This window comes from Phaethon aethereus, assembly GCF_964289735.1.
Source record: "Phaethon aethereus genome assembly, chromosome: 7".
In the NCBI taxonomy this organism is placed as follows: Eukaryota; Metazoa; Chordata; class Aves; order Phaethontiformes; family Phaethontidae; genus Phaethon; species Phaethon aethereus.
In genome coordinates this window covers 1145603-1168667 of record NC_138583.1, presented here as the reverse complement: position 1 = coordinate 1168667, position 23065 = coordinate 1145603, and the positions used below count along the sequence as shown (strand labels likewise).

The following is a 23065-nucleotide window of genomic DNA, read 5'->3' as shown; positions in this document are numbered from 1 at the left end:
TTCAGCGCCGTGGCTGCTCCTGCTCTGCTGCCTGCTGCCCTGCCAGCTCCGGGACCTCTCCGCTGCACCAGGCTTCTCCAGCCTCTCCCATGGCCTCCCGGCAGCCCGGTGGTGTTAGGCTGTACTCCTGTATCTGGAAGTTCTCCTCGTTGCATCTCAAAGCTTGGAAAACCCTCGCAACCCCAAAACGGGTGCTGCAGGGCAGGCAGCTCTGTGTCCTCTTGGTGGCAGATGATCTCTGGGGGGATGCACTCCCAATCCCGCACCCCAAAAGACCCGGCAGCTCCCGCGAGGATGGGGAGCCCCAGGCAACGTCCCAGCAGGGTGGTGGCCTCTGGCACGGAGCTGCTCCCCCTCGCTCTGCGGGGCGTGCTGCGGGGGCCCTCGCTTGGCTCCTCTGCTGGTGCGGGTGCCGACGACGTGCTCCCGCCGCGGCGCTGAGTGCTCCCCCAGGTCAGTGGCAACCTTGCTTCTCCGCCATGTCCGGCGTGGTGGGACCCATCGCCATCGCATCGGCGCCTTCATCTCTCCTACTGGAGAAGGAAAACGGGTGATTTTAGAGCCTTCGGTCCCCAAACCGTTTGCCAGCGCATTTCTTTCCCTAGGAGCTAAGCTTTGGAGGTGCGCGTGAGCCCAAAGCCTCTGCCTGCCCCCCAGGCCTGCCGTGATGTTACACCCCTTTTCGCCGAGGGGACCCCGTTTTCACATGGGGCTGCGAAAACGCTGTGTTGTGAAGGTTCCCTTTCCTAGCTATATCAATTTTATACTCTGAACACGTATTAGCTTTGTTAATACATATATCAGTTCACGTTATACACTGTAATGTGAGGAGAGAGGGGAGACTCACTGGAGACTTTGGCATTAGTGTTCATGCTTCAGTAAAATAAACTGAGGGCCAGCCTGGCTTGCCCACTTCATCGCTGTGAGCCCTGGGGTGCTCTGCGCTCGGAGGGGGTGAACAGGCTTGTGCGCTCTGCGTGTGCGCGCAACCTGTCTGCGTCCTTGTCTGTCCCGGCAAGCGCACGCTTTGTTGCACACACCTGCACGTTGTGTGCACGCGGCACTTGTGCCCAGCCTGCATGCACGCACCTGCACGTCTGTGTGCGCACACACACGCTGTGCACATTTGCTGTACGTGCACCTGCCTGTGGGCTCTGTGCTTCGCACACACGTGTGCAGGTGTGCGCTGCGCTTTTCTGTGTGTTTGCAGCGCTCATGCTGGGTGTCCCACGTTTGCACATGTCCGTGTGCAGGTACACACCGTACGCGTGTATCGTGCTCACTTCCATCTTGGGCCACGCATGTGCTTGCCTGCAAGCGCCTGCGCACACTGGGTGCGTGCACCCGCCGTGCACACTTGCACACGTGCGTGGGTCATGCCGGTGTGCGCAGGGGTGCTGGCCGAGTCCCGCTCTGCGCTTGCATTTGCTTCCAGGCGGTTTGCTGGTGCGCACATAGGTGTATGTCCGACCAGCACGTGCCCTTCTGACGGCCGCTGCTGGGCAACTCCACCTGCTCCTGCCTGCGCAAACAAGCACGGGGATGAAATACTTTGGTTATGACGAATCCCACAAGGAAAAAAAAAAAAAAGGGAAAATTCAAGTTTTGGCTTGAAATAAGGATTTTTGAAAGCCACGGGCCAGCTGGGAAAGACTTGCCCATGGACTCTGTTGGTAAAAAGAAAGTTGGTAACCCAGAAGAGGGTGAGTCATGAGCCCGGAGGCTGTAATTGCAATTATTTTTTAATTGTGAGGGCAGACACTCAGAGACCTGGAGTCTGGGAAAAAGGAAGGAAGGAATTTCCAAGTGGAAACTTAGGAACTAAACATGTAAGGGAGAACGGATTGGGCTACTTATGCAGTGTTTTTGTACCACCACGTGCCAAAGCCTGCAGGCGTCCCCAGTGATGAGGCGCCTGCTTCAAACTTCCCATTGGGGAAAAAAAAGACTCGTTAGGGGCTTCCAGTGTTGGAAAGTGATTTTTGTCGTCGCTGGCCCATGCTGATAGCCATCCCAGGGCAGACATGGGGCTGGAGCGCCAGGGTGGTGGCCATGAAGGTAGTGACAGAGACTGCTGTCCTCTGGTCTGAACCATAGCCTGTCTGCAGGGAGCGGCTGCCTGCTGGGGCGAGGGGTCAGCACAGAGCGGGGTGGAGGCGTGAGTGGGGTGCACACATGCAGGCAGAGGTGTGGAGGCATGCGTGGGAGGCGTGTGCGTGGGCCGTGCACATGGGTGCCTGCATGGGGGTCAGCAGGGTGGCCTGTGGGCAGAGGGGTGTGCACATGAGGACTGATGGTGGGTGGCCAGAGCTGTGTGGGTGCCGGGTGTGTGTGCGTGCAAATGGTGTGTGCACTGGCGCAGCTCCAGACCCCGGTGGTGTCTCCCTTCTCCCTCTTCCCCAGCTGAAGCTCCCTCTGTTCTCCCTCCACCCTTCACTTCCTCCATCATCCGGGATTTCCTGATGGAGACAGGTCTCTGCAGAGGCTGAGGAGCACAGGTGACAGCCGGACAGGCTGGCCGACTTTAAAATAGAGCGAAGCGTTTTACAACTCGCAGAGGAATCTCCTACATCCCTGTAAGCATCGGTCCCTGCTCCCATTTGCAAGGATTTTTCAAAACCTTTTTATCCTTTGTTCCTCCTGGAGAGTGGAAAGGTGGGGGGAGGGGGGAAGCAATTTCAGATCTTAAGCTTCCTGGATAAACACCATTCTGGCAACCTGGTTTTTTTCTCCCCTTTATGGGCAAATTGTCACGGTTCAACCGACCCTGAGACCTGGTGGCAGCACACTGAGCCCGGCTCTGCTTTTCCAATTAGTCTTTTTTCCTGGGAGGACAAGACCAAAAAGGAAGGGAAAGACAGAGGGGAAGAATAACCTCCATCTCAATCTGGTTTTGGGGGTATGTGGAGCAAAGGGAGGTTCATTCTGCAAATCTGACTCTGTCTGGGCTTCAAAACAGCATTTAAATTCTCTATGAAGCAATGTTGTAAAAATTCCTTTTATTTATTCACCTAGTTGGAAGTCATATTACTTTAACTCCCTATGCAAATGAGCTGCAAGGCATCAGAACCCTTTCCCTGGCCCAGGCAAACCTTTTGTGTGGGTTTTGGCACAAGCACCGGGAGCAGAGCAGGCTCCAGGGAGTTGGAGAAGGTCAGAACTGGGGACCAATACTTTTTTTTCCTGTTTTCTTTTTTTGTCAGTGGTTTCAGCTTCTGTACAGTCAGATTTTGTCTTGGAATTTCTTGAATCTATTTTTCCCCAAAAAGGCAAGAAATCAAAAAAATAATCTTGCGTAGTCTCAGCTCCAGCAGCTGATTTCCTCCCACCTCCACGTCACAGTGCTCCGCCGCAGTCCGAGACTCTCTGCGAGCAGCTGACACAGAGTTCAACCCGCCTTGCATGTGTGCTGTCCCAAGGGCTGTCCTCACTGTGAGGTTTTAAAAACGCTGTGAGAAAATGAAAGAATTAAATGGAAAGAATTATATTAATCATTGCAATCTACATCGCTCTTCCTGTGGATTTTATTTTGATTCTCCCCTGTGCAAGCAGGGCTGGCAGGGAAGCATGACACCCGGCCCCCAGGCCCGACGAGGAGACTGGGCGGACACAGGGCTTCCTGTGGGAAGAGGAGACACAGTGTATTTTGCTCAGTGTTATCCCTGCTGCATTTCTGGCAGCGATTCCTTGCAAGCTTTTCACAAAGCCTGCATGATCTCTGCAGCTGCCTGGAGTTTCAGAACAGCATTTGCCATGTGATAAGACACAAAGACTCACAGCACAGAGGCAGATGAATTTATTTGTAGCTTGATTTCAGAGGGGATCAGAGAAGAGAATGTTGCGTCTCAGGAAGGATAAACAAGGGACTTTGCAAAGCACCTCTCAAGGTATTGATGTATAACAAACTGCTGCCGCACAATCCCCGTTTTCACCCTTCTGCTTCCCCCGTACGGAGTGGGACCCTCGCAAGCCACTGCAGATATCCCTGCTCAGCCATGAGCCAACACTAACGCCCACCATCGCTAACGTTTGCGGGTGGCAGCGGCTGGCACTGCCTTATCTCACACAGATCTGGTGCACCAACCTTCAGACTTTCTTCCTTGGTCCTTTAAATCCTCGGGTGGCACCTTGTCCAAAGCAAATTGTGGAGGGGATTCTGGAAAGGGAGACAAGCTTTAACACATGTTAACAGCCCGCCACTCGCAGGACCACCGGGACGCTTTATACCTGGTGTAGCATTTCAACATCCCTGAGAGGGAAGAGCAAGGTATTGGAGGAGCAGGACATCTAAATCACCAAAGCGTAAATAAAAGTTGGGTGAAATACTGGTCTGCTTTCCCATTTATTCTGCGCATTTAATCTATGTTCTGGAGGCCTCTCCTCTCAAGGTGTTAGAAAATATAACATGCCATTGGGCAGTTGCAGAGGTGTTTTGTGGAAGCACATGATTGTGAAGGGCAGGAGAGCAGAAACAGGAGTAAAAGCGTGGCCTTTCAGTAGCAAATTGTCCTTTTGACCTGCAGCATCACATCGAATTCAAGATTTCTTTCTGGTTTATAAGCTGTTATGCTGAACAAAGGAGTGAAGTTTAAAATGCCACCGTGGCAGCAGGATTTTGGAACAGGATTTTGTCAGGCAAACCATGGCATACAAAAGCAGACCCAACTGGCTGTAGTGGGTTGCCAGCACTTTCAGATGCCACAACTCCTTAGAAAGCCCTGAATCAGCAACGCTCACCTCTTTTTAGAGGCAGAGCTGATGCCAGTGAAAGCAAGAGTGAGCTGAGGACAGCAGTGGGTTTCCCCGCCCAGCACTCCAGCACGGCTGTGGGCTCATCGTGCTGCTTCCAGACTGCCAGCATGCCACAGATGCAGCAAATCCAAAAGGCAAGAAGCCCTTTGCTATCTGGAATAGTTCAGGCAAAACCATATTAACCTTTATGTTGAGAGACCATTAAAATGATGAATAAAATGACACCAATCCAGGTGCTGGGAAGAGGGTGGTGACCTTTTGATAGCTGCCTTGTGTCTCATACAAGTTTTAGACCACGGTGAGGGGGATTTCAAAAGTCAAGCCAGCATTAGGCAATTCAGTTTCAACTTTTTGTAAAGAATTTATGTAAAAATAAAAACCCAAACCAACCCAAACAGAAAAAACAGCAATACTGCTCCGGCCTTGCAAACCCTAAGACTCCGAGCAGGATGTTCACCTGCTTTATTTGTGCCTTGTCCTGTGTCTGCATGGGAGCAGAGACAGCTACAGTGAAACACACCAGCTCAGCCCCGAGCCAGCTAGGATGGGAAAGTGTTACAAAGCACGAACAAAACTTGTATGAGTATTAAAATACTCAGGACAGAGTTCTTGTCTTCAAACGCACACCGTTCTGCAATACCCTGGGATCACAGGCAGGCAGACTAACAGAAACTTACTGACACGGCTTTCATGGTGTACACACACTCTGTCCCTCCTTATGCTTTCCTCTTTTAAAACATATATGGAAATCCTACCTCTTTTATCTCCAACACAGAAAGACAGTTGTTCTGCACTAGGCACTGCAAAGTGCAATTAAGATGATATCGTTCCAGCCCCAGAAATTTTTGTCTGTGGAGGCCAATAGTACAGACCTGGACTTATAGAGTCGTTTCTCCGGCACTGAGGGGCCGGGGCTGGCTGCAGGCTGAGGGATCTCCATGTTCTCAGTGGGCCCTGTTTCCATGGAGTCCACATGGAATTGCTCTGACGTCTCCATGCTCACATCCATCGGGACGCTGGCACCCTGCTTCGTGGGAGGGCTCACGTGCTTGGGGCCACTGCAGAGAGAAAATTTTACACTGTTTCTCAGCAGCCACCACATACGTGCAATGCAAAGGGGATGAAAGGTATTTCATGATGAAACAGGCCAAGTCCAATTTGGGTGAGTTACTGCACAGAGGCACAGAGATTTGGCTGTGCAGCCAAAAGGCTGCTGGAAAGCTGTGTGATAGTATGAGTTTCTAAAGCATTCAGGGTTGCTGCATTATAGCACACAGCTTTATCCGCGAGTTCTTTTCTTCAGTCCATAAAACGTAACTCATTCAACTGGCTCAGAAGGTTGGACTAGAGGGTTCACACCAGGCTACCCAAGCAAGCTTTGAAAGCGTCAACCAACCCAGTCCCCTGTGATTTCGGGCACCCATCCCAGGGCCACACCACCCTGCCAGGCAAGAATTTTATCTCCATCCCATCACCCACGTCTCTGAGGAATGTGTTAAACACCACCAATTGTATTAATCCCTGCAGTGAAAGCAGTGCTTGAAATGAACAGCCAGCTGAGAAAGCCATTCGCCAAGCTCACAAAGCCTCCCTCTGCTCTACTTGTGCTTTTGGGGGACAGGAATATTGCAAAGGGTTGGAGAGCAAAGCAGGAAACATGCACAAAGCGATACAGAGTGATGCTGGGCTTTGCGTTTAGACTTGAGATGGCACAAAGGGAGCAGAGCCTGGAGCCACCCGGGAAGAAAAATAAGATGTGCTTCAGCATTAAGTAAAATATTGCCACAGAAAGACTTGCAAGTTTACCTGTTTTTACAAGCAACAAGACACGTCATTTTTGAGCCTCTTAGGATATAAACTTGCTTACTCTAGAAAGAGAGTGAGACAGCAGAAAAGCACAACATCACCTCTACAGGGGAAAACCAGTTGTGCTACTGCAGTTCTACAGTTACCTTCTGACTTTCTTCGGTCTATCAAACCGAAAGTCAGCAGGATAAAGGTGAATGGTGACCAAGTGATCCTTTCTGTCCTTGCTGCTCTTGAACTTCTCCACACAGCCTTCTACCAAACACTTGTACTGAAAGGCAGGGAAAAAAACAAAGATGACATAAATGGAAAAGGCAAGCAGTGTCAGCTGGGGACATGGGTGCCCTCCCTGACCGGTCAGCCTCTAAGGATGTCAGCCCACAAGTGTAAAGGGAAATAAATGATTAGCAGGATATTGCATTATACTTTGAAAATAATAGAAAAAATAGTTGCTAAATAGATATAGTCCGGTAGATTTAATTAATAGAATGCAGGTGTTTATAAGACAATACTGATAGGTCCATGCCAAAACCGCTCATTTGTCCCCTGTGTAGCCCCTACCATGGCTGGTTTAAAACCCAGTCGAGTTAAATCAATAGATAATCAGTCTTAAGTATTAAGTTTAAGACATAACAAAGATAGGAGGTAAGTGATTAATATAGAGTAAGCAATTTAGAAGGGTTAAAATATTCAACATTAGACATAGGTTAAGCACATGTTAATAAAACATCCTGAGTTCTTCTTAGAAAATTGGAGGTGAAGAATGATAAGAAAGATAAGCGATCATGATGACCGAGACTGCATCAATGAACAGCAACTTCAGAAGAGGAACTGAAACAGAACGATAAGAATAAGCTGAAGCTGGAAAATTGATGGACTTTCAAAAGTTGATGAAATACTAAGAAATGAGACTTCGTGGAAAAACACCAAGATCTTTTGTGTTACATAATACCATGAAGGACTATATGTAGAAGGTCTGTATTGTAAGTTTTTGCCACTCACCGAGGTGATGGCCCAACTCTGAGTTGTTAATAAAGCAAACCTAGAGATACCCACAGTCTGGTGAAATTCTTTAACAGCACACCAGCCATAAGCGAAGGGCTGGGCATGCCAACTCACCATGTTTTGCTTCTCAGCCAATATCTGGAAAAGGGAGTCGTGCCACTCCAAGATGTGAATATCCAAGAGACGCCCTGACGGAAAGCAACGCTTGCAGAAGGAGCAGACATTCCTGTGCAGCGTGTTGTAGTGGTGCTCGTAGCCCTCCAGTGTATCAAAGACCTGGCAGCACCCAGAGATATGGCAACTGAATTCAGACACCCTGCGGGGAAATTAGGACATCCAGGACTTAAAGTAGAGCCTTAATTTAAGCTGCATATATCCCTCTAGATGACTTTATTTACCTGTGGCATTTTTTGCGAATAATACTTAAATGAAAGGTGCAATGGAATGAAGACTACAATGGTACTGGCAGTTGGAAACTCTTATTTGCCATTATGGCTTGAGTGTCATATATATATCATTGTCCTCTGAAGCAGTGCTCCAATTAAGACTACACACCAAACAGCAATGCGAGAAATAAGCCATTCAACCTTTAAGTTTAAGCTGTGCATTAAAACTTTGTGCCAATGCTGTTTAACAGGCATCTGTTGGATAACCTCACAGAATCCTCACGGAACTTCTTCAATTTTGCATACAAAAGCAGGTTTTAAAGAAAGATGAAGATTCTCCACCAACCTTAGCCTTCCTCATTGGGACTGTCTGTCCCACACAGCTCTCCCACTGGGTACATAACAACCCGACACTTAAATCCTCTTGTTCAGCTACAATCCCAATTTTCAGACATTATTGATGCCTTCTGCTTATGGGGAACTATTGGAGCGGGGCCAGAGGAGGCCCCAGCAATGCTCCGAGGGCTGGAACAGCTCTGCTGGGAGGACAGGCTGGGAGAGCTGGGGGGGCTCAGCCTGGAGCAGAGAAGGCTCCGGGGAGACCTCACTGCAGCTGCCAGGGCTAAGAGGGGGCTTACAGGAAAGATGGGGATGGGCTTTGCAGCACGGCCTGTTGCGATAGGAAAAGGGGTGATGGTTTTAAACTAAAAGAGGACAGATTTAGACTAGATGTAAGGAAGAAATTCTTCCCAACGAGGGTGGTGAGACACTGGCCCAGGTTGCCCAGGAACATCCCAGGTCAGGCTGGACGGGGCTCTGAGCAACCTGATCCAGTTGAAGATGTCCCTGCTCAGTGCAGGGGGGTTGGGCTAGATGGCCTTGAAAGGTCCCTTCCAACCCAAGCTGTTCTATGGTTCTATGATCTAGCAAGCACAGACAGCTGACCGCAGCACAAAACACCGGCTTTTGACCTTTTTTTTTTGAGGTTTGCAAGCTGTATCACCTCATTTTCCTTTTCAAACGGCTTTGCAACGCGTCGCCGTCTTCCCCTTTTAACTTGTTTTCCCTCCTCAGCCCCTGAAGCCCCGGACAAGAGGCACAAGCACGTCCCACACGAAGCCCGGCAGCCCCCGCGGGGCCGCACCCCGCCTCGCTTACCTGGGTCTCTCCGCCACTTCCGCGAGGCCGGTGAGGACGCCCTGGAGGTAGAGGTGCCTGTGCACGTCCCCGTCCTAAGAGAGGAGGGGAGAGAGGCCGTGGGCAGGCCGGCCCGCCTCCGCGGGGAAAACCCTTCTTTCCGCGGAGACGGGCCGTGCCGGGCAGGCGCTGGGAGAGCCGCGGGGCGGGGACGCTCCGAGGGACCACGGCGGTTGCTCCCGTGCCGGCCCCGGCCCGCCCGCGCGGCGGCGGCAGCGCACCTCCAGCAGCGGGTGGCGAGCACCGAGGCGCAGGCGGCGGGGGGAGAAGGTGAAGGGCGAGGCCGGAGGGGCGCGCGGCGGGGGCGGGGCCGGCGAAGCGCGCGGCGGCCGCTCCCACAGGCGGCGGCGGAGCCCGGCCGGCAGCAGCAACATCGCGGACCGCGTCGGGTGGAAATGCGCATGTGCGGGGCGCGCTTCCGGACGGCTGTAGCTAATTGATGAAGTGCGCATGCGCGGATCGCACTTCCGGGCGCCAGTGGAGGTACTTCCGGGCGGGCACTTCCGGGCAGGTAGGGATGGGAGGGGGTTGGGGTGCTGCCTGGAGCTGCCGCGGGGGTCGGGGAAGGGGCAGCCCGCCTCCCACCTCTCCCTCCCCCCGACCCCGGGCGAGCCCTGGGCGGGAAGCTCTCGGGGGAGCCGAGGGACCCGCCGCGGCAGCTGGGCAGGGGTCTCTGGCCCGACCCGCTTCCAGCACGGCCAAGGCCGCAGCTGCCGCAAGTCACTGGGGACCGTGTCCGAGCGAGTCGAGGCACCCCCGGGGATTCCTTGGGGCCGGCCGGGGTTTCTCGTGCTGCAGCTGTGCCGGAGCTTCTGGGGCTCTCGCTGTGACCCTCTGAGCAGAGCCTGGCCCCGGAGCCTCCGGCAGCCCTTTGGGGAGGGGGAGATGCCATTGGGGCCGGCCGAGCACGCCCAGATCTTCCAGCCTCTCCTCATTCCTTACGTTCTCGACTCCTAGTCACTTCAGGAGCCCAAGGGGGAACTGGAGGCTGTTACTGGTACCGATCCTCGCTGCTGGGACTGGTGGCATTTGATGTGTCCTTTGGCAGCCGAGGTGACAGGAGGGATGGCTTTTGGCGAGTTTATGCATCCCACAATAGGGGTGAGGGGTTCGTGGACTGGGGGTTGTGGTGACTATTCACAGGGGCCCAGACAAGCTGGAGAGGTGGGCTCACAGAAAGGAATTGGAAAGAATGCAATGCTGAGTCCTTGGGGACGCAATAACCCAAGTGACAGCAGAAGTTGGATGATGGCTGGCTGGAGAGCACTTCTTTAGAAAGAGGTCCAGGGCAGCAGGGTGGATATGACCAGCGCTGTGCCCTTGCACCAGCAAAGACTGGTTCTTGCCCCTGTTGGTGAGGATGTAGGCAGCAGGTAAAGGCAAGGGTACACTTCATTTGTGACACCACATCCAAAACACCCTGGCCAGTCTGAGCACTTTGTTACGAGAGAATGTATAAACAAACTGTAGCAAGCCCAGGGAGGCCCTGGTGATGGTGAGGAGGGGCTGGGGGAGCTGGGATGCTCAGCTGCAGATGAGGAGGGGGTGGGGGATCCAACAGCATCTCCCTCTGCCCAAAGGGGTCCCAGAGATGCTGGGGCCAGACTCTGCTCAAAGGGGCACAGCAAGAGCCCAACTGGCACAAGCTGCAGCACGGGAAATCCCAGCTGGATATTAGGAAAAGGTGCTTCCACGTGAAGGATCAGGGCCCCAAGTGGTGGGGGAATCTGAATCTTCAGAGCTATTTAAGCTTGGACTGAGTGCAGCCTGCTCTAATTTGACTCAGTTTTGGGTGGAGAGTTTGAGGCATGCAGACATGCATTACAGCCTAAATGATTCGATTATTTTGGCAAACCAGTAGTATGTCCATATGCTTGATATTCTGCATCTGTACAGGGTGCCACATTAAATTCTGTACTTGCATGATGCCTCAATCAGACTGTTACTTGTGCGACCATCATTTAAGTAACTTTGCAGAATTTTGTACTTGTCCGTTAATAAAATAGGCAGTAGAATACAAAGAACCCTAAACTTGGAAAAACTGCTTTTGAATAACTTGAGAAGCAGCAGTATGGACAGACTGCTGAAGCCGGCAATCTCAGCCCTGTCTGCAGTCTGTCAGTTCATGAACTAACACTTCTTATGATGACTCAGTAACTTTTCCACTGCCAGTGGGTTTTGAGATTGAAAAGTAATCTGCTGGCTCACCTACATTTAAGGTGGGGTTTGTGCCAGTATCATTAAATCAGGCACAATAACAAGTACCTTTGTTTTGCTTGCTTCCTCACCATGCATGTGTTTCTTTGTTGCAGTCAAATACTTTAGCATACCTTGCAGGCTCATAATGTAATCAGGAAATGTTGTTTCTGCGGGTATATTTTCATTTGCAGCAGTAAAATAATAACTTGCTGGCTTTGTTTCTGCATCCCATGGAGCTTGTAGCCTCAGGTGGGAGCATGAGCGAGTTCCGCATTCACCACGATGTCAATGAGTTGCTCAGCCTGCTGCGTGTTCACGGCGGGGAAGGAGCGGAAGTCTACATCGATCTTCTGCAGAAGAATCGAACGCCTTACGTTACCACAACTGTCTCTGCACACAGCGCAAAGGTAAGCATCAACCTACTGTAATCACAGCTGAGATGCGTTTCAGACCTGATGGGGGGGCTGACAGGACTCCTGAGGCAGTGTGCTTCCTTTGCAGTTGTTGGTAGAGGTTCCATTGGCTCTGAGAGCACAGTCCTCCCTAAAGAGAAATTCAAGATGAACATTCCTTAGCATGACTTCTCTTGGCCAGTGATGTGAACTACCTTCTACTTACTCTTATGTGAGATAACTTGACTTCTGTGGGTGTGGAACTGGACACATGTTGGGAGGGGTAATGGCTGTCCCAAGTTTTTGTGAGAATAACAGTGAAGTTATGTTGGCATTGGTAAAAGAATGGGATAATCTGGTCTGGAATCTCCATTTAGGGTATAAAGTTAGAAATATTGTATCAGGAAAAAGTAGAATCCTTGCATCTTGGAGAGGTTGGTGGAAGAACATGAGAAGGGTTCTTAGAACTGAAAAGTTCAAAGAAGGGGCTTATTTTGTGCTTGTGATGGTTGTTTCAAATTTTAGTTAGAGGGGTTGTCCTCTGGAGGAATGAAACAAATGAAAAATAGTAACTATATGAAATGCGATTATATGAACAATACCTGACTTTTTTTCTGAATATCACACAGGTATTAGGGATGAAATGTCATGACCATGCATGCATCTGTGGCCATAATACTGCTTTTTATTGTCATTTTTAAAAACAATGTATCAGTCAAGCTATAAGTGCTAGAAAGTTGCTGACTCTGTCTGAAAGTTCTAATCTTTGGGATCTGGACAGGCTGGATCAATGGGCTGAGGTCAGTTGTATGAGGTTTAATAAGGCCAAGTGCCGGGTCCTGCACTTTGGTCACAAGAACCCCATACAACGCTACAGGCTTGGGGAGGAGTGGCTGGAGAGCTGCCCAGCGGAAAAGGACCTGGGGGTGCTGGTTGACAGCCGGCTGAACATGAGCCAGCAGTGTGCCCAGGTGGCCAAGAAGGCCTATATCAGAAATAGTGTGGCCAGCAGGAGTAGGGAAGTGATCGTGCCCCTGTACTCGGCACTGGTGAGGCCACAGCTTGAATCCTGTGTTCAGTTTTGGGCCCCTCACTACAAGAAGGACGTTGAGGTGCTGGAGCATGTCCAGAGATGGGCAACGAAGCTGGTGAAGGGTCTGGAGAACAAGTCTGATGAGGAGCAGCTGAGGGAACTGGGGTTGTTTAGTCTGGAGAAGAGGAGGCTGAGTGGAGACCTCATTGTGCTTTACAACTAACTGAAAAGGGGTTGTGGTGAGGTGGGTGTTGGTCTTTTCTCCCAAGTAACTAGCGATAGGAAGAGAGGAGATGGCCTCAAGTTGCACCAGGGGAGGTTTAGACTGGATATTAGTAGAAATTTCTTTACTGAGAGAGTGGCCAAGCATTGGCACAGGCTGCCCAGGGAGGTGGTGGAGTCATCATCACTGGAAGTGTTCAGAAAACATGTAGATGTGGCACTTCGGGACATGGTTTAGTGGGTATGGTGGTGTTGGGTTGACGGTTGGACTTAGTGATCTTAAAGGTCTTTTCCAACCTTAATGATTCTGTGATCTTTGTAGCCTGAAGTGCATGTTTTCTCTAATTCCAGTCTTATGCGTCATTTACACTGATGACTACAGTTCATAGACTTGTAGAAAGATTTAAGTAGGAGGCGCAGCTGGACATCAGCAGTCCAACTCCTTGCTCACATCAGGGCCAGCATTGCATCTGCAGCAGACTGCTTAGCTGCATTTTGAAGACCTCCAGGAGATTTCTCCATCTCTTGCTGTGTCCCAGGGTCACCACTCTCTGCAGAAAGGACTGTTTCCCTAAGGCCAGCTAGGATTTTCTGTGTCGCGGTTTGTGGCCATGCCTCGGAGCAGGGTCTGTAACCCCTTTGGGCAATGGGCAGTATGCCCCACCATCTCTGTGGCTCTGCACTGGGCTCAGTCCAGTTTGTTGATGTCTCTTTTGCTAGTGAGGCCCCAGCATGGACCCAGTGTCCAGATGTGGCTTCATCAATGCCAAATCCCTTAATAAACCTGCTGATAGAATATTATATTGCTTCAGACTGAGCATGTGCAAAGCAAGCCCTGCTACATATCTTGTGCTGCTCTCCTGCAGCCCCTTCTCCATTACCTGAAGTGCCAGGACCCTCACTCTCCTGCAGCGTAATTATTAGTAGGAGACCAATGCTGCAGCATTCAGTCCGAAACCTATCCCCTGGGTTTGGTGTACTGTTGTGTTTTAACTCCAGCCAGCAGCTAAGCTCCACGCAGCTGCTCGCTCATTCCCTGCCATTGGGATGGGGGACAGAATCAGGAAAATAAAAGTGAGAAAACTTGTGGGTTGAGATAAAGACCATTTAATAGGGAAAGCAAAACAAGGAATTCATTCAGCACTTCCCATCGGCAGGCAGGTGTTCAGCCATCTCCAGGAAAGCAGGGCTTCATCATGTGTAATGTTGACTTGGGAAGACAAACGCCATCACTCCAAACATCCCCCCTTTCCTCCTTCTTTCCTCAGCTTTATATGCTGAGCACGACATCCAATGGAATATCCCTTTGGGCAGTGGGGGTCAGCTGTCCTGGCTGTGTTGCCTCCCAGCTTCCCATGTCCCCCCAGCCTCTTCACCAGTGCGGAAGAAGAAGCCGAAAAGGTCTTGACTCTGTGTAAGCACTGCTCAGCAATAACATCCCCGTGTTATCAACACTGTGTTCAGCACAAATTGAAAACATAGCCCCATACTAGCTATTAGGAAGAAAATTAACTCTATTCCAGCCAAAACCAGCACACATACTTTGGGTACTTTGGCAGCAGCAGCAGCCTGCACCTTGTCTCCACCCTTACACAATGCTCCTCTCTTGAATCCTATGATAATAATATACATTAAATATTTAATATTAATGTGGTGTTTTACAGGTAAAAATAGCAGAGTTTTCTCGAACTCCTGAAGATTTTTTGAAGAAGTATGACGAGCTGAAGTCTAAAAATACAAGACATCTAGATTCTTTAGTTTATCTGCTGTCAAAACTCACAGAAGACAAAGAGGTTTGTTTCTCCTTTAGAACTGGATGTTATAAGTATTCAGCAGTAGCAACAACGCAGTGACTTTAAGTACAGCATGCTTTCTGATGACAGTGTTCAGTGAAATGCATTGAAATCAACAGATAACCAGTTCCAGCATTTACTTAATTGTTAAAACACTACTGAGAATTACACTCCTCTTGATACAAACCACGGGAAACTGGGACAGAAAGACCTGTGCTCTGATTCAGCACAACCGTCTTATGGTCATATGTTTTTTGCTTTAGTGTGTGCTGACCAGTGTTCACAAAATCTTTTCTTTTTTGTGTATGTACAGACACTCCAATATTTGCAACAAAATGCTAAAGAAAGGGCAGAACTTGCAGCAAATGCAGCAACCAGTGGCAGCACAAATTTTTCCATTCCCTCTTCTACTTCCAAGATATCTCTACAGGAGCTTGAGGAGCTGCGCAAGCAGCTGGGCAGTGTCACAGCCAACTCCAGTGTACAGCAGGTACTGTCTCTTCCCAAGCTTTGGGTACAAAATCTTTCCCTTCTCATGTGTATAGCTGTGCTTTTAACTTTTACCATCTAGTGGAATTATAAATGTTCCTATCTGTTGCAGGTAATCTAAATTCTCTCTCACAGTTTGTCAGTTTATATTAAATCCTTGTGCTGTTATTAATAAAAGTGGCCTTTTTCTGTTTAAGTCGGGTAAGCTAAGTCAAGTTTAGGCCACAACAGGCCTAACTGGTGGGGGTTAGTGTAATTTCATTTTCCCATTTCAAACGACTGCTTTAAGCTGTGCTAACGTTTCCTTCTCTGCCTGTGGCAGTGCTTGCTCAGGAGCTCAGCAGGCATTGTGGCATGTCGCCATCCTTCCTAGGAGTTCTGCTCTCAGATAATGTGGGTACAATGCCTCTCATAATCATTCCCCAAGTGGACACAGACATTCCCTCTGCTTAGCTCTTTAAGCTCCTGAAATAAATGCTACAAAGTGATCCCGAAGACAAAAAGGAAGAAAAAAACCCGCTGTAGAAGTAAACCATGTCATTGCAAGACACAAGCTTAGAAAAGAGTTAAGCAAGGATTTCATTATCAGTGGGCTGGGAGGTAGGAAGTGGAAAAGGCGGATTATTACTTAAATCCCATCTTCTATTTCCTGTAATCATTTGTATAAATAACTACTGTGATGAATTGACCTTGGCTAGCCACTCTACCACCCCCCTGCTCAACAGGACGGGGGGAGAAAAATACGACAAAAAGCTTGTTGTTCAAGATAAGGGCGTTTTGGCTGTGGAGGGCACAGGAGCAACTGTGTATGGACAGTTATTTGGACAGAAGTGAAAGAGTGATAAGTGAGAAGAAGGGGAGGAAGAAAAGATGCTCAGAGGTCTGTAGTGAGTGACAATATGTGCAAATGCTTCCATTTAAAATTTTGCAGCTTACCTTTGTTCCAGAGGTTTGTTTCTGTTGTGCCTTCTGATGACTGGTCAATAAAATCTAACAGGAGACAAGCCTCCAGGCTCTGCATGTGACTGTTTCTGAGGATGCCAACCTGCTTGTGAACACTCAGAAATCACACTGGGGTCTTCTCTGTCTGCAGTTGTGGCACTCTTGCACCCTCGCTCAGTGGAGGCATATCTGTGTCTTGTTAGCGCACAGGGTCTGTCTGCATTGGTGCGGTGTGTGCTTCACTCAGCTGTTCACTCTGTGGCACTGCTGGTCGTCTTGGCCATGTGGCAGCATTCACAGTGATGACGCATGCGACCAACCTTTGCTGTAGAGCTCTCTAGCTGTGGCTGTGTATGGTTTATTGCCTGTGCTGGCTTCTCAGCAGATGTGCTTCAGTCTGTGAAGATCTTTCTATGGCAGTGGTTGAGCAGAGCTAACACCTTCCAGAGAACACCCTCTTGTCCCTGGTGAAGATAATCACAGTAAATGATGCATCTGCCACCAAGTGGAGGGTTTGCTGTGATGGTCAGATCACTTCAGGCCATCAATGGCTAGAGGAATGTACCCTCCATGTTCAGTGTTTAGCACACCCGATGGGTCCTTCAGCTTGAAGGGCAGTACATGCATGTGATGATGGAGAGTTCAAATCCTAAATAAAGAGAGTCTAACACCCTCCCCCTGCCAGGCAGTGATGAAACCAGCCTTATTCCACATACACTGTGAAATGTGTGTCTGCACAGACTGAAATATGTGCGTGACTCATTCAAATCCTTCACAGATGATCTGAGTCAAGTGGTTGGTTTAGATCATGAAGGGAAGCTGAATTTCCAGTAAGATAACTGATCTTTTTAGTAGGAATTATGTGCAGACTTGCTAGAATAATAGAATCATAGAATCATTAAGGTTGTAAGAGACCTTTAAGATCATCAGGTCCAACTGTCAACCCAACACCACCATGCCCACTAAACCATGTCCTAAAGTACCACGTCTGCACGTTTTTTTCAACACCTTCAGTTATGGTGACTCCACCACCTCCCTGGGCAGCCTGTTCCAATGTTTGACCACTTTTTCAGTAAAGAAATTTTTCCTAATATCCAGTCTAGCCCTCCCCTGGCGCAACTTGAGGCCATTTCCTATCGCTAGTTACTTGGGAGAAGAGACCAACACCCACTTCACTACAACCTCCTTTCAGGTAGTTGTAGAGTATAGAATCATATATAAAAAGAGGAAAGAAGAGTAAGTGCTGTTCTCTGCGATGTGCAGTTCACAACCAAAGGAACTGAAATGGCAGTGCAAGCCAATTAAAAAGATTTGTGCCTCCCTGCTGCTCCATTTATACTTGATTCAGACTTAAAAAGCTGAAACTCTGATAGAAGGCCCTAATGGGCGGGTGCTCAGGGCCATTGAGTTAGTAGGGCTGTATTAACATATAGCTGAAATCTCCTGACCCAGAGTGTCTGCTAGAGCCACTTCCAAAGAGGACTGTCAAGTAGTCATAATAATTGCAATTGATTTATTTCTCCATCTTTCTTCTAGAAGCCAGGTTGTGCACTGGCATAAGCCCTGGAGTGATCCTTCACACTGTATTAATGAAGGTCTCACTGAGCAGCTCTATTTGTCATCCTTGTGGCACCATCTTCATTCACCGCGGATGGAGGATAGCTGCCAGTCTTGCCACAGATTCCTTGTGGCACGAGTGGGAGGAGCCGAGGGGGTTGTCCAGTCCAGCCTCCCTCTCAACAGCAGGACTGTCACCCACGCTAGATGCAGGGTAGCTGTCATTTTGTTCCTTCCGAGTCCTGCAGCCTCCCCAGGAGGGAGATACGGCAATCTCCCTGCTGACCCCCCATGGCTGTTCCCCCTCTGCAGGTAAAAGTGTCTGTTCCTGCCCAATCTCAATATCCCAAGAGGCAGCTTGTGTCTTAGGCCATCTGAACCTCCTGCCACTGCTGAGAGGAGCTTGGCTTCACCCATCACCTTGATACTTGTCCTTCCTGTAGTTGCAGGCTGCTCTTAGACCTTCTGTTGGCCAAACCCAGCAAAGCCCAGCTGCCCCCACCACTCCTCCTTGGTCCTGTGCTCTAAGTCCAGTGTATGTCCACCACTGCCCATCTTCCCTGGTACCAGGGCTGTAGTGCAGGGAGCCCTTTGGCGCAGCTGGCATTCATTGAGCACGAAGATGAGCTCTTTCTCTACACCAATGGATGTGGACACAGTCATTGCTTAAGATGCTAGATGTAGGTTCATCAGGATGACAGTAGCAAATTGCTACCCTATCCCATGGGCTTTTAAGTACCAGACCTGAGGGCCACGTTTTCAGTTCTGGGAGTTTTATCCAGGCTGTTGTTGAAGCCTGTAATGACAATGATCTAAATTTTAAGTTGCAAAGAGAAGGGTATTCATGCCCCTGAGACACGTGCTTTGTCACCGGTGCCACGAGTGCTGTGCCATCTGCCCTGTAATTACTTGGCACTGTCAGAGAGATCATCCAGTGATCTTTCAGTGATTGGAGTGCTGCTTGGACCAGGTTTGGCCCAAGAATCATTGAGGTAGTAAAAGTTACATGTTTCCTTTCAGGGAACTGTGTCCTTTATAGCCAAAACTGTGTTGACCTTTTTGAACTCTGCCAGTTAATAAATTCATGCTAGAGCTGAATGAACTCCATCAGAAGCTCCCTGCCTCTTGTCATCCCACAGAATCACTAGTGAAGGAGAACCAGTCCCTTGATGAAGAAGGTCCTGCGTTTGTTTCAGGAATTCTGGCTGCTCCTTTTCATGATCACCATAAGGAATAGGCCTCAGTCCGTCCTTTTTATTAGGGACAGATGCCATAGCCCACACCATTACTCGAGGCATGCCCCAGCCCATAGGCTGTGACTTCACTGGACAGAGGTGTCATCAAGCTCCCTCACAGTGCCATGAGCTCATCTCATTTCAGGGACTTCCCTCAGGCACTGGGAGCTACTGGTCTTATTCTTTTATGGAAGTAGAGTATTTTACAATAGGTATTTTCCAGGGCCAAGAAGGAAGGCAGTCTACTAGAATTGTCTGGGTGGCCACATCCAAAGAGTTGCAGTCAATGGCTCAGTGTCTAAACAGAAACCAGTAATGAGTGGTATCCCTCAAGGGTCTGTATTGTGACCAATACTATTTAGTATGTTCATTAATGACATACCTAGTGGGATTGAGTGCACCCTCAGCAAGTTTGCCGATGACACCAAGCTGAGTGGTGCAGTCAATACGCTGGAGGGAAGGAATGCCATCCAGAGGGACCTTGGCAGGCTGGAGGAGTGGGCCCATGTGAACCTCATGATGTTCAGCAAGGTCAAGTGCAAGGTCCTGCAGCGGGATTGGGGCAATCTCCACTATTGGTACAGACTGGGGGATGAAGGGATGGAGAACAGCCCTGTGGAGAAGGACTTGGAGATACTGGTGGAAAAAAAAATTGGACATGAGCTGGCAGTGTGCACTTGCAGATCAGAAAGCCAAGCGTATCCTGGGCTGCATCACAAGAAGTGCATCCAGCAGGTCAAGGGAGGCGATTCTGCCCCTCTACTCCGCTCTGGTGAGACCCCACCTGGAGTACTGTGTCCAGCCCTGGAGCCCTCAGCACAGGAAAGACATGGACCTGCTGGAGCGGGGCCAGAGGAGGCCACAAAAATGATCAGAGGGATGGAACGGCTCTGCTGTGAGGACAGGCTGAGAGAGGTGGGGTTGTTCAGCCTGGAGAAGGGAAGGCTCCGAGAAGACCTTACTGCGGCCTTTCAATATATAAAGGAGGTTTATAAGAAAGATGGTGTAAGACCATTGCCGGTAGTGACAGGACAAGGGGCAGTGGTTTTAAAAAGGAAGAGGGTAGATTTAGATGGGATGCTCCATCCCTGGCAGTGTTCAAGGTCAGGTTGGACAGGGCTTTGAGCAATCTTATCTAGTAAAAGGTTAGGGAGTTGGGAGTCCATGGCAGAGGAGTTGGACTGGGTGATCTTTAAAGATCCCTTCCAACTCAAACCATTCTATGAGTCTGTGAACTGATTTCATTTTTGCAGCTGAAGATGGGAATTACTTCATGTCTCTAAATTTCCAAGGTCATAGAGTCTCATACAGTTTCCAAGTCTCATACAGTCCATTTCACTGAACTAGCTCTATTTTATGGTACTGTCTTCCATCCTGATGTACGTTTGAGATCTTACCTGGCTCTTTAGGTTCTATGGTCTTCCATACTTAGTGCAATGCCTCAGAAGCTTTTGGACTTAGATACTTTCTCAGTCTGCTCTCTCATGCATGGTTCATGGAGATATTGTGATAGTGAGGTCCATGGTTTGTGGAGTTTTTCTTCCAACTCGTTCCTCCCTGCCACTAGGGAACATTTAATGATGGCTGGCCTTCTCCTAAGCAGAAGCTTGTTCATACAGCCATGCTGCACAGGGCCAGTTGCACAGGGAGATCTTCCACTCCAGGTCTTCCTTTAATGACCTGGAGCTCAAGGTGGTGCAGAAAGTGCACATGATGTTTTGATCTTTTAGCCAATGTCTGTGTGTCCAAATCGTGACGGACAAGTAAACTACTATGTACTACTCTCACTGTATGGGTTTAAGATATATAAAGGAGTTAAAGTTGTTTACCCACATCCTAGACTGAGATCTGCTGTTTTATGTGAAGTTTAGTCATCCTTTGAATTGCTGGCAACTTACTTGATGTTTCATCCTTCTCCATACCCTCCTAATGAGAGTCATCCTGTTTCTGTTAGGGGAGCAGAGGAAATTGAGGTTCTTCGAGCAGATCGCACGTATTCAGTATAAGTAGGAATGTTGTGTTGCTTTGATGTGCCTTTCTGACCTGAGGACATTGTACTGGCGTTATGCCAGAGACAAGGCTGCAGCAAACATGCCTGGAACTGGTGCTGCTTGGAGGAATGGTTCCCACAGCTGATGCTTGTTTGAAGGATTTCAAGACAGCGCTTGGCAGCTCTGAGAATATGAAAAATGGCCAGGGACAGCCACAGTGTACATCAACCACCTCTCACATGTAAAAGCACCATTCTTTAAGATGCAAAGCTCACATGTGCATTTGCTTCCTTCCCAGGTTCCTCTCTCCTCTGAGTCCTCCTATGAGATGAAAGTAAAATGACCCTGTGCATATCCCATTTCACATACACATCTGTGGAGCTTAAGAAATGGCATTCACAAGCATGTCCCCTGTGTTTGTGCACTTGGGACTCTAAATGTTCATGTAGGTTGTACATCTCACAAGTCTCTCCAGGTGATAATTAATCTTGCACTCCATTTATTTTAGTGTCAGAGACCCAGAGCCAGGGGTGGAAAGTTTTTCAGTCTTTCTGAGTTCATCTGCACCTGGGGAGGAACAACCCCATGCACCAGTACAGGTTAGGGGAAAAGCAGCTCCATGGAGAAGGACCTTGGAGTCCTGGTAGACGGTAAGTTCTCCATGGGACAGCAATGTGCCCTGGTGGCTGAGAGGGCCAGTGATGTCCTGGGGTGCATTAAGAAGAGTGTGACCAGCAGGTCAAGAGGGGTTAATCTGCCTCTCTACTCTGTGCTGCTGAGGCCTCATCTGGAGTATTGTGTCCAGTTCTGGGCTCCCCAGTTCAAGAGAGACGGGGAACTTTTGGAGAGAGTCCAACGGAGGGCTACGAGGATGATTAAGGGACTGGAACATCTCTCGTATGAGGAAAGGCTGGAAGACCTGGGGCTGTTTAATCTGGAGAAGAGAAGACTGAGAGGGGACCTTAGAATGTCTATAAATATCTGAAGCATGGCTGTCAGGAGGATGGAGCCAGTCTCTTTGCAGTAGTGCCCACTGACAGGACGAGGGGCAATGGGCACAAACTGCAGCATGGGAAGTTCCACGTCAACATGAGGGAAAATTTCTTTACTGTGAGGGTGACGGAGCACTGGAACAGGCTGCCCAGAGAGGCTGTGGAGTCTCCTTCTCTGGAGACCTTCCAAACCTGACTGGATGTGTTCCTGTGCAACCTGCCCTATGTGATCCTGCCTTGGCAGGGGGGTTGGACCAGATGATCTTCAGAGGTCCCTTCCAATCCCTACCGTTCTGTGATTCTGTGATTTCCTTCACTGACTCCTACTCAGAGTAAAAAACTCCATAATTTTCCAGCTATCTGTGGGAGGATTATTTGGATTGCATTTGGCATGCAGCTATTCAGTGGGCACTGTACAGAAACCGAGTTCAGATGTGTTTCTTAGCCTATCTGCAAGTGCCCCTTGACTAAGATGTTACTGCTTACTGCTTCTGGAAGGAGTTTGCTGCCTTTCATGCGGTGCACTTTGCAAACTACTTAGCTGCCTGATGGTTGTGCATGTCCCCATTCTGCTCCCCTGTGTGTGCCTTAGCACTCAGGCTGGTGGGGAGGTGTGCAAAAGGGCATTATTTGATGTACCCTCCAATAAAACAAAAGCCGACTGTATGAAAAATCACCTCTGCAGCACTGAGACTGATAGACTAGATGGTATTGGGAGACCAAATCCTACACCGTGCTACTGAAACATCAGCTATTCTACTTTCTGTTCTTAAGTTACCGGTTTACACCCAGTTTCTGCTTAAAATTCAAAATTTCTTGGACTTCTGATGATCTCTTTTTCTACTTTCTCTCTCTCTCTTTTTCCAACAGCCTCTTGAGCTTACACGAAAAATCCTTCGAGATAAGCAGAACAAGAAGAGTTCTGGCCAGCCCATTCCAGTATTTCCATCCTGGGTGTATGAGAGACCTGCACTTATTGGCGATTTCTTAATTGGCACCAGTTTAAGCACTGACACAACGGTACCTATAGGTATGTGGTACGCAGGGAAAATGGCATTAACTTTTTATGTTTTA

The 23065-nt window shown here is 49.2% G+C and overlaps 2 protein-coding genes across 2 annotated transcripts in view; one reads left to right on the top strand and one right to left on the bottom strand.

The window, feature by feature from the left end:
• Nucleotides 1-4086: 4086 nt before the first annotated feature.
• ZNF511 (zinc finger protein 511) lies at nucleotides 4087-9563 on the bottom strand (the record flags this gene model as incomplete). The annotated part of the gene is made up of 6 exons (XM_082001905.1): nucleotides 9368-9563; nucleotides 9108-9181; nucleotides 7678-7879; nucleotides 6705-6829; nucleotides 5625-5810; nucleotides 4087-4156 (listed from the first exon to the last, which is right to left on the bottom strand). Exons 1-6 carry the CDS (start codon nucleotides 9518-9520, stop codon nucleotides 4087-4089), a joined length of 810 nt encoding a protein of 269 aa, XP_081858031.1. The 5' UTR covers nucleotides 9521-9563.
• A 2039-nt stretch (nucleotides 9564-11602) lies between these two features.
• TUBGCP2 (tubulin gamma complex component 2) overlaps nucleotides 11603-23065 on the top strand; it is a gene marked incomplete at its 5' end in the record, with an annotated part of 37931 nt that continues 26468 nt past the window's right edge. Inside the window, 4 exons of the mRNA XM_082001882.1 lie at nucleotides 11603-11752; nucleotides 14657-14785; nucleotides 15099-15275; nucleotides 22862-23021. Of these exons, the coding sequence (XP_081858008.1) occupies nucleotides 11603-11752; nucleotides 14657-14785; nucleotides 15099-15275; nucleotides 22862-23021 (616 nt within the window). The remainder of the gene's footprint in view (nucleotides 11753-14656; nucleotides 14786-15098; nucleotides 15276-22861; nucleotides 23022-23065) is intronic.